The sequence below is a fragment of the Sceloporus occidentalis genome, unplaced genomic scaffold, assembly GCF_023333645.1.
Source record: "Sceloporus occidentalis isolate IW3139 unplaced genomic scaffold, rSceOcc1.0.p SCAF_3, whole genome shotgun sequence".
NCBI lineage: Eukaryota > Metazoa > Chordata > Lepidosauria > Squamata > Phrynosomatidae > Sceloporus > Sceloporus occidentalis.
The window spans coordinates 227,800,202-227,815,211 of NW_028316983.1; the positions used below are offsets into that span (position 1 = coordinate 227,800,202).

Sequence of the window (15,010 nt, forward strand, 5' to 3'; positions counted from 1 at the left end):
TTATAGGGACTATTTACTTGCACTGTATTGTATTCCAGACAAAAAAATTACCTTTACATTCTGGTTGCCTTCCTGTCCAACTTCCATTTGCCAGACACGTTCGTTCTTCTGATCCAAGAAGAATGTAGCCAAGCTCACAGGAGAATTGCACAACACTTTTTATTCTAAAATTGGTTTCTTCTCTAGAACCATGACCTGGGATCCCAGGATCTCCACAAGATCCTGCAGTATCACCTAGAATATATGGTACACAAATGGTTTCAGGGAGAACAACAAATGTGATACTGTGTTTTATTTTTAAAAACAGTATAAACTATAAAGGCACAGAATGTACACAAGGGATATTATAATAGCAAAATTCATAATTAAAACAAAATTTAAAATACATTCTGAAAAGAAGGAATTTAAATTGTTGTCTAACAGTGATTTTATACTTGGTTTCTTATCTTGGAAGTTATGTATGCACTTCAAGTAGGTTGTAACATTGCTTTAAACATGGTGTCTAAACAGAAACTTTAGTGCCAAATGTTGAAGTTCATAGTACTTTCTAAAAATATAGACTTGAGTCTGCTCCAGGTCAATATATACTGACTTATATATAGGGCCAATATTTTTTTTTAAAGTTAGTGTCTGAATATTTTAATAAACCATCATGTATCATCCAAAATAACATATAGAGTGACACATGTTGTAAAATATAAGCAAGTATCAAAAGCTCTTTTACACCAAGGATTTGAAATACACTCATGAAGCTTCAAGCAAGTGACCTATTGCAAGTATAAAAGAAAGTGTGCATGATCCCGACATACAGTTAGACCCTGAACATGAGCAAAGATTCCACTGGTGCTGAGGCAAAAGAAGATAATATTTTATTTGCTCTTTAATATATACACACACGAAGAGAGAGCTGTCACTATCTGCCTTTGTAGACAACCTAAATGGTGACAGACAGTTATGTATAATGAAGAGATAGTAAACTTTGTGATATATGAATTCCTCTCATGATCTAGGAAATTCTACCATCAGAAATGTTCTGGGAGCTGCTCTAACTGCTTCTGCCTGAATGGATGGGATCTATTTACATGTCTCAGTAGAATCACAGAATCATAGAGTTGGAAGGTACCCCAAGGGTCATCTGGTGCAACCCCCTGCAATGTAGGAATACACAATCGAAACACTTCTGCCTTCTTCTGAGTATACATGCACAATATTGTGCATGTCTGATAATCTATTTATTTAAACATTTATTATGTTTTAAACATGAACATGCTTTGTAATACTGAAGAATCCAACATGAATTAATGAAAACAAAAAATGCATAAGCAACAATAAAAGCGTGAGTTTTACTTATCATTAGTAGAGCAGCAAAACAATTATGAACAATCAGTTTATAAACACAATTTAGTTTTTACCCCTTTTCAGAATAGGAAATGGGCAACTGCTTTATATTTTCATTCCCCATCCCTTTTCCAAATAAATAGTTTCTACCCATATTAATGATAGCAGTAGCATTGTGTCTATTGTAACAGGGGGCAAGGTTAATGGTAGTCTGGATTAATGTTTAGTCAGAAAATGAAATCAGCAATTGAAGTTACTTAGCAAAGCTTGCTTAAAAATCACACTAATTAATAATGAAAAGTACAACCCCAATTACGTATCAGGTAAATAAACACAGTTAGAATAAGGTAAAACCTGAACTAAACTAAACATAAGAAAGAACATGTTGGGAATAAGCATAGCAGTTACTATTTCATTTTCTGCCTTCTTAACAATGTTTAAGAAATGATTAATCAGCACCGAATTGGTGAGCTTTACACTGTCTTCTGAATTTCAATGAAATGGTGCTTCATTATATTTATTCCAGAAAAGTTTGACAAATTCTCAAGCCTTGTTCCTCTGCCACCATCATAATTCTTTCAAACAACCAAATACTGAGGAAAATACTGGTTGCCATACTAGGCAGCAGTTTTCTGACTATACAGCACTGTTGCCTGTACTGGAGCTATGGCTCTGTTTCAGAGGCAAAACAGGCCTGCCTTTAGCAGGCATAAGGATGCCTTCCACTGAATCTCTGAAGGAAGCTACAAAGGCACTTAAGCATGGTCTTCTTGTTAGTCATCTATAATGAACAGATTTATGCCTGACTTTTTGTAAGCATGCCTTAGATCATAGACTATCGTAATGGATATTTCAAAAGGAAGACAGATGACTGATACTTCTCAGTGACACAAACACTATTATTTTTACTTACTTTCAGCACAAAAAAGTAATGACCCCATATGTGGTGACATTAATCCACAATATATTCGAGCCAAAATCTGAATCAGGAGTTTAAATATTGATCATACAGAAAAGCAATTACACTGCTTGCAGTGCAAGTTTGGAAAGTTAGTGAAAAACATGCTTAAATGGTCACGGCACTGTTTAGAGCATGATGTATTTACTGCCTGTTTGCTGAGCACCTCTTTAGAAATTATAAAATCCCGATCTCGCTTTTATGGTAGAATTAGAGTTGGAAACATTATCTAAAACATTTAAATGTGTTATTTTTGGCCAAAATAACACATTCAGGTCTTCTATACAAATTGTTATTTTGATAGGTCTTACTGGTAAGTGGTGAGTGAAGTGGGACGAGGAGCTTAGCCCATAATGGTGTGATGAGGTGACCCTCCCTGCTTGGACCACAGGGTACGAGTAGTACATTTAAACTTTAAGACAATGAAGCATAGTGTTTTAAAAGCATACATCTGGAAAAGTGCAACATCTAGTAGATAGCTAAATTCCTTCCTACACATTAATCAAGACATGAGTATAGTGCCACTGCATATAGGAAAAGTCAGATTCCTCAACAGACCTGGTGGTGCAGTGGTTAAATGCTGGTATTGCAGCCACATCATTGTGAGTTCGATCCCAGAGGGCTCCAAGGTTGACTCAGTCTTTGTAGGTCGGTAAAATGAGTACCCAGATCATTGGAGGCAATTGGCTTACACATTGTAAACTGCTTAGAGAGTGCTGAGTTGACAATGAAGTGGTATAGAAATGTAAATGCTATTGCTATCCTTAGATTAAAGGAAATATGTCCTGTTTTTTTGTTTTGTTTTTACATCTGTATGCAGCTGTACTGCACATAGTAGCTTTCACACTGAAGTAGCTTTTGATGGTAGACTGGACTGTAGATAATAGTCAATGACATCCAGAAACCGTGTCAGAAGGCATTAGGACCAAAGATCATATCAGGACAAAATATAAAGCAGGAGACAGGACTGAACAGCAAACCACAACTGAGGACACCAGAATAACAAGGATAAAGAAATGTATCAGATGTTAGAAAGACTTTGGCCCTTTACAGACCAGCCTGAAAGACCGGCATGGGGGCAGAGTTGGAGTGTAGCATCCTCACAATGCACACCCGACTCCGCCCCCAGGGAGCCCTGACACCGCATGTCGCTCCACATGGCAAGCAGTGTCATGGCACACCTCTGGTTCTGTGTCCATATGATACAGCACCAAAGGAGAACCATATAGCCATGGTTCCTTTTTGCATCCTCGAAAGGTCAGATTGGGCTCCTTTTTGCAACCTCAAAAGGCCAGATTGGGGCCATGGTGTGAGGTTGCCGCAGCCCCAATGCAGCAAGGAAAGGGGCGGCATCTCTAGAGCCCCTTTGTTGCTTAAATAAGGATTAGTTGGAATAGATGGCCTTTTGTACTCTTTCCTGTCATCAGCCTGAGTCAACAATCAGTATATGACTGGAAGCTTCTTCACTGAGATGTTACTACTTGTATTATTATGACTTGTCACAGGAAACATCTACTACAGGTCTAGCACTATGTAACAAAAATAGGGCACAGTCCCATTAAACCAGCTTCCTTGTTTCAATTAGTTTCAAAGGAGCTACAAGGTTCCTCTGTACACTCATTTTCGGGATAAACATGGCTATGTCTTTGAATTCTCTATCATTACACTAAGGATGTTCAAGGACATTTCTGTATTTTTCTGCACTGCCTAATACTGGGTTCAGGTTATGCAGAGTGAGAATGTTCATAACTTAGAATTTGTAATATGTTCTCTTCCAGTTAGTAAAATCCAGCGTGGAGGGTATCTGTTTCCACTTAGTGGCTTGTAACATGAAATAGTAGTTTCAGTTGTATAAGCTCTGTCTTTTTCAGTAAATTGACAAAACCTAGACTAAGCTGAAACTAGGATACCATAACCCACACACATCATACATGATACATTAATTAATGGCATGGCTCTTCAGTGCTGCTGCTTTCTTGCATTTTGAGTAAAAATGGAAAGTAAAAAAATGAAAGAAAAAAATGGCGTTAAAAAGTAATTGATTAATTTAAGCAGTCACATCTTTCTTCTCATTATTAATGCTAAAAGAAGTGTTGGGGTCCCAAACTGGATAAGTACTTTACTGTTTTCAAATTATTGTTGTCTGCATCTGTTCAGCCCCCCTATGCCTAAATTTTCTGTTGGCCAAAAGTGATTTTTCCCTTCAAATTAATCACTTCTGGGTAATATAAACTGAAGATGTGATGGGTCTTGTATGGATAAGCTGCGTAGTGTGCAAGGGTGGGCAAAAATAAACTCACCAGACAAATTACAAAGGATTAGATCCCCCACATTTACTCTAGAGTAAAAATGTAGCTGTCCATTTCAAATTCAACATTTACAACATATGTAAATAAAATGAAAACATTTATCGCAACTGGTTAGCTGTCCTGGCTCATTGTCACCATTTATCTTTCATGCCAAATATTACTAGAAACCTTCAATTTCCACTCTTGCTATACTTTGTGGAATTTGGCTTTGGCTGAAGCTAAATCTTGTGAATTTGGTTAGATTTCCAAGTTCCTGAAAGGAAAACAAGTTCCAGCCAAAACCAATACACGGTTAGAATTGGTTTCAAAAGCACATTCACATACTTTAAAAGTGGTACCTGAGCAATGGGGCATAGATCCACTCCAGTGTCCGTTTAATTGACATGTCCTAGATGGATGACCTATTAGTGACCGTCTTCCTGTGCAAGAATAACGAACAGTGGATCCAAATGTGTATTTCTCCCCAGAGAGGACTGCATTTGGAGGAATGCCAGGATGACCACAGTCAATCACTATGATGCATAAATATTGGAGAAAAAAATTACATTACAATCACAAAACTAAATTCTTCTGTCCACCCTCACCATATATTCATGTTTATGTGATCAACCCAAACTACTATCACGTTGTGTCTCTATAACTGAGTTTCTCTTATAACTGATAAAACAAACCACTGTTGTTTATTTGTATATATCCATGTGAGTAGGATGTATAATTCCCAATGTGATACTATGGGATTAAGAATAAGAATAACATCAATATCCAAAATTCAGTGAATGTCATTTCTTCCTACAAGTAAGCCCACCCCGCAGACGTCACTCAATTATTTCAATAAGACCAGTACCTTCAGGCTTCCTATTGCCTTCATTATATAATAGATCTGACAAATATTCCCATGCTTCCTAACATAAATTATATTATCAAAACATGGTGGAAAACCCTTGCAAGTATGAGACCAGTCATGTAAATATATGACAGAAGCCCAAATCAGGGTAGCATTTTTGTAACTAATTTGATGAGGACTTCACATGTTGAAGAGATAAATGTAGCATAAAGAGTTGAGGTACTGGTCCCAAGTGATGAACTGTCCATATAGTTAAAAAGGTAAATAAATAGGAGTAGATTCATTGAAAACATGGGCTACCAAAATAAAAAGCAGCAATAAATTTCAAATAACCCAAAAAACTGGCTATCTTTCATTTCATTTGAAGTATGGATATATTTGCAAGTACATTTTGCATGCCACATATTGTAAATGTGCACACACAAAATTTACACTTTCTAAAAGTTAATTAAAAGGATATCAGAGGGTATTTTTTAAAACTCCTTGAAGATCAAACTTTAATGTTTTTTAGGAGGAAAGGAGTCACATACATTTTCACTTATAAGGAATCATACCTATTGACAAATTGCCCAGCAATTTTATGGGAAGTAAATAATGCATATTTTGTGGCTCTAGAGAAAACAACAAACTGGAGGCACAGGAAGATGATCAGATTGAAGGGTCATGACATTAAATAAATAATTCACTTGAGCAGATCATCAAGAAAGGTAATTTCATTTAAAATTTCATTCAGACCTGGTAAAGATGTATGTATGTGCTGGCTATATTCATATTTATTTATTTATTGCATTGCATTGCATTGCATTGCATTGCATTGCATTGCATTGCATTGCATTGCATTGCATTGCATTGCATTGCATTGCATTGGAAGTTAACCATTTGTGGCTGGTCCTACTTACTGTATACTGAACAGAAATTGTGCATTCTTACTTAGAGCTAAAAATTAGGTGACATATTCTCCATGTATTCAGAACAGATACTCCCTTAAGTGGCAAAGCAGCTGACTTATTAATTTGAACCTCTGTATCTAATGTTTTGCTTTATCTGCATGTCTGTGTGTAATGGTTGATGGGGAGTAATTTTCAAGCAGTAAATACATGACTTGTGTTAAAGGATTGTTCTAAGCATTACAACTCTGTATGCGAAGAGCATTAAATACTTGAAAGCACTATACGAAAACATCATCACTACCACCACTAATATCAATGCATATCCTAAAATACTTACTAATGCATTCCGGCAGAGGCTTATCCCAGTGACCATTGGGCTGGCAAACTAACACTGAAGATCCAAATAAAAAATATCCAGGATTGCAGTCATAAAAAACAACTGTACCATAAGTAAAATTTCCATGTTCAATTTTACTTTCTCTTATAGAATTTGCTGGAATTCCTGGGTCAGAACAGTTGACCACTGAATAGAAAAGAGTGAAGAAATACATCACAATAGTTCATATTTTTTTAAGAAATAGTACCAAGACAGATATATTATCAAAATTAATCTTGGTTTCTTGGGGTAGAGAGACATTTAGTTTAAGCGACACGTGTTTGTTTACTGGACAATTTAGTAATAATGCAGACAAGAGAAAGTGATAAGAACTAAACTTATACAATACTGCATTCACATTTTTATCTAGAACCTGCAATGAGTATGAACTCTATGGCGCTTTACAGACTGCCCAGAAGGGGCAGTCTTGTGCCGCTGCCGGTTGCTCTGCGAGGGAACCGCAGCAGCCAAACCGCACGGCTCCCTCGCAGAGCAAAAAGAAGCCCCAAAATGGCGCTTCTTTCTGTGGCACAGATATGACGCCGCAAGGCGCCAATGGTACACTCACAGCGTCATATGTGCTGCGCAACGTGCGGACGCAGCTCGTCCGCTACTTAAAGATGGCAGCCCCCGTGTGGAACGGGCGCTGCTATTTTGTACGGACTCGGTCCGTATTAGGGACGCCCCTTTCTAACCCTAATACGGACCCAGTCCATACAAAATGGGTTACACATGGTTTCATAACTGCCTCTCCAGCCTTTATTGACCATGACATCAGTTTCTAGCATCCAATCACTGGTGGCAATGATTTTTAATCCCCACTACCAATGATAACCACCTTAGTAAATGTTTAAGAGGTCATTGGGTGAAACTCAAAATACGTAAGTACCAACATTAATCCTATACCCGGTGAGTAAGCCTTATTGAACATATTTAGACTTACTTTTAAGTAATTCTGTACAAGACTGCAGTAAAATAGCACCTAGTATTTAATAAGGTATGATTTGAGCAAAGCTGCACTTGAACCTAATAAAAAGATTACAGCAGACACAGAATACTGTCATAAATTATGTAATATGTTTTGTTTTTAATTTCCCATCTACTATATCAAAGAGAGAGGAAATTGTCAGGGATGATGGGAGTTGTAGCTGTTCACCTCTGGCTCGAACTCACCACCTTGTTACGCACCAGCGCTGACCAGTTTTGGCCAGTGGTTAAAGCTTTGCTCTAAAGCAGCAGAGTTACAGAGAATAGGCTGAAGACCCTGACAAACTCTCCAAGCCTTCTCACTCTTGCTTCCACAGAAGTCTTCACACTTCTTCAGGATCCAGCTGGCTCTTGTATCTTCCTCAAGACACCAGACAACTCAGTAGTCTTATATAAAAGATCTACTTTATTCTACTATATACAGCTCCAAAACTATCCAACACTCCTCACTACTATCCACTACTACCCACAAAATACATTGGGATTCATAGCCATTATTATAGTCATTGGAAAACACCACCCACTCTTGTCAGTTTCCACCCAGTGGGCGTGTACATCCATTTTCATTGGTTCTCTTGGTTCAGCCCATAATTAATGATTTTATCATCTCACCTTGTCCACTTAACAATTCTCAGGTGTGTTCAATTATCCACTTTGCATTTCTGTCCTTGGCATTCAGGACTTGTTAATTACATTACCTTTTACACCTGTGTGGCTTCTAATTGCTTTTGCTCAGTCATCCTGACTCTCACATACATGTTTTATTTCTTACACTGTATATCCCATGCTGCTTTTTCCTTAACAGAAATTGTTGTGTATGTCTGCAAAGTGATATTGTTACAAAAAATATTCTAATACATACGGTAGCTTCATACACTAGCTTCAATATCTTCATATAGTCCTATGATTTTGCTGGGATTTAGAACCAGTTCTCACATTAATTTTAGTACACAGCCACAAATATCAATATAGCTGAAGATGCAGATAAAGTGTATCAAAAACTGACTTGTTTATACACATAAATATATACATATATGTCCAAATGCCACATAAAGCTATTCATAAGTGAGCCCTATTTACCTCAATAGTATTTATTCTCAGTGAGTAATTATTTAAGACATTGCTATACTGCTTTAAAAAATAAAATAAAATCCCATAGCAGCTGACAATATTGCCATGTTAAAAATCATGATAAAATAAAATATATATTTTTTAAAAAACAGAAAATAATAAAGCAATAAAGACAATAAATATTTCATTAAAAGTCCTAGGGTGATATAGTGGTTGTGTATGTGATCAGGAAAATGCTGGGGTGTGTGTGTTAAACTGGCAGGAGAAACACCCTGATTGAAAAGTATCCATGATTTCAATATGAAGAGCATTGCATGTGGTAGATACCACAGAGATGAAGGTCTTCCTCTGTATTCTAATTAAGTGAACTTCCTTCAACAATACCTCCTCCACAGTATCTACAAGGAGGTGATCCCTTCTATAGGTTGGGCCCAAGCCATGTAGGGCTTTAAAGGTAATCATCAACACCTTGTACTGCACCTGGAAACCAGTAGGCAGCCAGCAAAGAGATTTCAGAATAGGTGTAATATCATCACTTCTAGTTTTACCAGTGATCAGCCTGGCTGCCATGTTCTGTACTAACTGTAGTTTCTGGACCAGGTACAAGGGTAGCCCTATGTAGAGTGCATTGCAGAAATCGAGTCGTGAGGATACCAGTGCATGCACTACAGTTTCTAGGTCCCTTACTTCCAGGAAAGGGTGTAACTGGAGTATCAGCCGAGCTGATAACAGGTGCTCCTGATTGTCGCATTCACTTGATTTATCCATCTGTAGATTGTCTTTAATTCAAGATCTATCCATTTTAATTGTAGGGGTGATGATCAACATATGCTGCTATATACAAACTGAAAGGGGGGGGGGGGGGGATGAACATAAAGCAACATATGCCAGAAAATCGAAATGAAATAATAAATAAAGGGGAAATTCCTCTTATATGCTGCCTTTATGGCTTATACATTGCCTTTAACATGCTTTTCCCCTTTTCTTTTCCTGTTTCATGAGTAATTTTTCTTGTTTTGAATGCTGCTATATTTTTTCCTGTCACTGTGACAGAAATCTACTTGAGGGGATACATTAGTTTAACTTTATGTAAAAACAACTTGCAAGCTTGCAGTTATTTGAGAAGTTTCCCAGTTTTCAGCCGGCAACAGCAAATCTTGGTTAATTTTAAGACAAATCAATGTAAATGTCATAGTTTTCAAAGCAAGAACTAGGGTTTGGTACCCCTTGGAGAAAAAAGAAAAAGGACATGATTTGATTAACTTTATCAGCTCGCTTTGGCAAATCTACTTTAAAAATATGATTTGAAACTTCATGGCTGTCTAAGCTTCTCAAAAACAAATGCAGTCAATACATGGCTTGGGTTTCTGACTCTTAGAGCATTAATGTCTATAATATTATATATTATTATCTTATGATCCAAAGTGATTTATTATCATTAGGTAAAATACCAGTCAAATTTCATATATTTTGGCATGAGGTTTTCTTTAATAAAGATTGTTTTAAAAAAAAATTTCCTAGAAATCTTAAACTGTATCTCCAGGCATAAATGATGACAAAGCCCCCAAAGAAGGATAAACATATCAAAACTACATTTTGAAATATATATATATATATATATATATATATATGTGTGTGTGTGTGTGTGTTACACACACGCACATACTGTATAAAATAAAGAAAAATTGTTTTATATTTTGTTCCATCTTATAGGTCACCTTCGGGTGTTATACAATCCATACTCGCCAATCCCAACAGGGGCAGTCCTAATTAATCCCCTGTTATCCTCATAAAAATAAGCAGTTTTGCCTTGTTTTGAACCCTACCTGTTTAAATTACACATGTGGCCATAACAGGAGGAAACTAGAATAAAAACCACACTCAGATCAATCCAGAAAATGTGAATTATCACATTGGCATGTGTACTGGGTGCTGGTGCAGAGATGGGAGAAGGGATGCTGAGCTTCTGGTGCCATTGCTGCTTATAGTTTTTCTGTTGCACACTCAAATCAATCATACATATGCATGAGTGCTCAGCTGCACCACTGACCCATCACACATCCTATGGAGTGAAATTACAACAAACACAGCAGATTGCCAACAATACAATGGATTTAATAAGAACATTACCAAACTGGATGGAAGAAAGAGTGACAGGAGAAGAGAGGGAAAGAGAGAAAGTATGGGGGGGATACATGATCATGCTGTGTCACTGGGCACACCAATGCACTATACAGGCAGTCAATTGCTTGTGTTATCAAGTGACTGGCTGCATGCGGTGTTAATTGGGCAGGACAAGGGAAGGAATTGGTGGCCACTGGCTATTGGAGTGAAACAGAAAAAAAAATTGTGTAGGACAGATTGTACCCATAAATACCTTGTTTTGGCTGGTCCATCCTTTCAGAAGAAGAGGGCCAGTGTGGACTGTCCATGGTTTAACAGTCTATATTCTGTTGTGAGAGCTGGGCAAATCAGGAAACTCCGGAAGTAAGCTGGCTTTTCCCCTCTGTCTGATGAGTGCCCTACTTTATGCCTTACTTTTAAAATGTTCCTGTTAATATATACTCCTCTCCAATTTCTCCACTCATCCTCTCTTTATTTCAGTTCCTTCAAATCAAGTTCAAAGTGCAAAAGTAGTTGCACTCAATTAATTTAGTGCAGGGAGTGAAGACTATTGTTCTTCCCTGAGGATTCAGGCAAAAGCAAACAGCTGCTTCTAGTTCACTTGTTTTTCCTAATTAATAACTGGTGCCATCTTGACCACACTCTGATGTTGTTTGACCACCTGGTTTTCATCTCTCAAATGCTGATGAGAATGGGACTAGCTGTTAGGTTTAGTGCCAACATCCTTCCACCAACTGACACATAATTCACAATTCATGTTGGGGAGGGGAAACTAATGTATAGAAAAGTACATTGTTTTGAAACCCAGGATTAGCATCTTAATAATTAATAATAATAATTTGTTTTATTTATATACCGCTATTCCAAAGATCAAAGCGGTGAACAGCAAGTAAGCTAATTAGCAAGTAAGCTAATTTGCCCCCAACAGTCTGGGTACTCATTTTAGCGACCTCGGAAGGATGCAGGCCTGAGTTGAGCTTGGGCCCTTTTGCTGGTCTTGAACTCGCAACCTTGTAGTTTTGAGTGAATGGCTGCAGTACAGGCATTTAACCACTGCGCACCAGGGCTCCAAATATTTTGCTTTGTTTTAAACTATGAAATCTTAAATCTTTAGTTTGTCCATTTCAAACTATGGCGCGTTACAGACCGCCCTCAAGCGGCTGTTTTCCCGCCGCCGCCATTAGCTGCGGCGGGAAGCCCCAGCGGCCAGACCGTGAGGCTTCCGGCTGCAGCGAAAAAGGAGTGCCAAAATGGCACTCCTTTTTGGCCCTCGGAAGAGGCACTGCAAGGCGCGAGGCACACACTCGCAGCGTCACTTCTGCCGTGCCACATCTGGACACACAGCATCCACGACGTAAAAATGGCAGCGCCCATATGGATGGGCGCTGCCATTTAGGACGCGCTCTGCGCGTGTTGGAAATGGGGCCGGTTAGGAAGGGGCAACCCTTCCTAACCCTAGCACGCCCCTTCCTAACACTAGGATGCACGGAGTGCGTCCTAAATGGCAGTCTGTAACCCGCCTATGTTTTTTTTTTTAAATGACCCTAACACAGGTATTAGGCAAGATGCAATATTGACCCTACATTGGTAAAACAACAAAATCATGATTGGGTGGAATATAAATAATAATAATAATAATAATAACAATAATAAGTATTAGTATTAGTATTATCATCATCATCATGTCAGGGAGTTAGGGGAAGGGGTCATATCCTCTTCTCACTGCAAAACTCCAAAAACATGATCTGTAGGGCCCCAAAAACATATTCTGTAGTGCTCATAAATCATCTCAAACAAGTTTCTATGTATCTCCAATGACTAGTTGGGAAGGGAAACAAAAGGAAGTTAGATTATAATTTACTGGTTGCATAGTTTATTTCACTTCATATACAGAACAGACTTTTGACTCATACCTTTGCATATAGGTGGTGGATGACTCCACTGTCTGTTAGCTTGGCACTGGGCTTTAGTTGGTCCTTGCATAACATAGCCAGTATTGCAAGAGAATGTCACAACATCATTGAAATTGAAACCATTTCCACTTGTTCTTCCATAAATCGGACTGCCAGGATGACCACAGCTAACAGCTAACGTCAGAAAACAGCAAGACAAAAAGTATACTGTTATCACTTTCCATGGATACTGTATAATTAATAATGTTTAATTATTAAATACAGTTGTCCCTCCATATCCACAGATTCTGAATCTACCAATTCAACCAACCACAACCTGAAAATCTTTAAAAAAAATTTCAAAAAGCAAGCCTTGTTTTTGACATTTTATATAAGGGACACTATTTTACTACCCCATTGTTTATAATGAGACTTGAGCATCCTGAGGATACCAAGGGCCCACTGTACGTGTTAGTCTTTTGTTGCATTATGACATCTAGGAGAAAATATTGATGGTCTTGTCATGGAAGATGCTCAGAAGAATGAATGTTCAAAAATAAAATATTTTGCTTTATTTTAAACTATGAAATATGACTTAATATTTGTTTTCACTCCATAGGTTAGTGCTGAATGGATCTGACTACCCAATCTGAACACAATTGGCTGAATCCAGAATTCCTGTGAGCAGACATTGACAGTTCAGTTGTAAAAGCAGTAACAATTTATACATACTTCTAACATTTTTATACTTTTCTAAAAGTAAATGTTTACCTAATCAAAAATACATTTTAACCACATAGATTGGAAATCACTAGCTACACAAAACTATTCATTCCATGTTTGCACAACTAAGGTACAAATAAATTATATAACTTAATGAGGAATAACACCACTTTTTCATAATTACAGGTGTGGGACCTCATTCAATGGGAAAGGATTCATGTCACATAGGCCCGATTTAGATGGGCCTTTGTGCCGCCCCCATCACCTGCTAGGGGTTGGCCGAGGATGCAGCGTCCATACCGGCCTCACCCCTAGCACATGACAGGGGTGTCAAAATGACGGCACCCTGTACACATGGGCACCGCCATTTTGACGCGATGGATGCGTAGCGTCTGCACATACCGTCACACTGGTGATGTCACGAGTGCGCCATTTGTTCACTTGGGCGTCGCAAGCACAATGCAAAAAGAACCCGCTTTTTGCAGGTTCTTTTTCCGCTGCGGGGAAGCCTTGCCATATGGCAGCTGAGGCTTCCCGCTGGCGGAAATGGAGGCAGTGGCAGACTGCCCTTTTTGGGCAGTCTGTATCCTGCCATAGTTCCTGTGCTGGCTTGTGTAATACATCTTGCTAATACAGTGTGGACACTGAGATAGTGAAAAGGAGGACACTTTTTGTACAGAGAAATCTTTTTTGTGAAAAATTTTGTGCATTTTCAATTTCTTTGCACTTTTCTTTAATGTGCTAAATCTAAATCTCAGAGAAAGATTGTTGTATTGCATAGAATTTAAAAGCACTTGTAATGAGATCTTTGGGTTTTCTTTTTGTTTTTAATCAGTCAAGTTGTCCTCACATCTTTGTCATGACTCTATGGTCCAGAAAACAAAAAATGTCATCACAGGAAAAAAAAATCAATAATTGTGGTGATTACACCAAGAGACACTTGGTAACTCTTTCTCACAGGTTGTCTCTCCACATTCAGGAAATGGCTGCTTTCATTCTAAGGTAGTATTCTTTGAAATATATTCATTTAGCTATTTAAAACAGATCTCCATGTTCATCATACAAACCACCTAGAGACCTAGGATCCTCTGGAGAAGGCTTTCTCTCAGTCCCACCCCCATCCCAAGCTTGACTGGTGAGGACATTAGAGAGAGCCTTTTCAGTGGTTGTTCCCACCTCATGGGACTCCCTTCCATGGAGGCTAGGTTGGCCCCCTCCCTGCTGGTCTTTCGCCAGCAAGCAATTTTTTTTATTCCACCAAGCTTTTTAAAATCACACAGGCCTTGTTTTATTGGGGTGGTGGTGGTTTAGATTATTTTTAATCTTTGTATGTTTTAAATTTTGCATATTTTAAAAATATCATTTTAATTTTTAATTAGGCTATTTTAATTGTTTGTTTAGTTGATTTTGTGTTTTTATATTGTGAGCCAGCTTGGGTCCCTTTTTGGGAGAAAGGTAGGATAAAAATAAAATAAAATAAGAAAACAAGTAAGCAAGT

At 38.0% G+C, this 15,010-nt stretch overlaps 1 protein-coding gene across 3 annotated transcripts in view; it reads right to left on the reverse strand.

The window, feature by feature from the left end:
* The window catches only part of LOC149317584 (CUB and sushi domain-containing protein 3), a 796,080-nt gene that overhangs the window by 57,184 nt on the left and 723,886 nt on the right, over positions 1-15,010 (reverse strand). For all 3 annotated transcript variants that reach the window (XM_089517858.1, XM_089517859.1, XM_089517857.1), the window contains 4 exons: positions 12,811-12,984; positions 6,677-6,862; positions 4,944-5,117; positions 52-234 (listed from right to left, as the gene is read on the reverse strand). In XM_089517858.1, the coding sequence (XP_089373984.1) occupies positions 52-234; positions 4,944-5,117; positions 6,677-6,862; positions 12,811-12,984 (717 nt within the window). The remainder of the gene's footprint in view (positions 1-51; positions 235-4,943; positions 5,118-6,676; positions 6,863-12,810; positions 12,985-15,010) is intronic.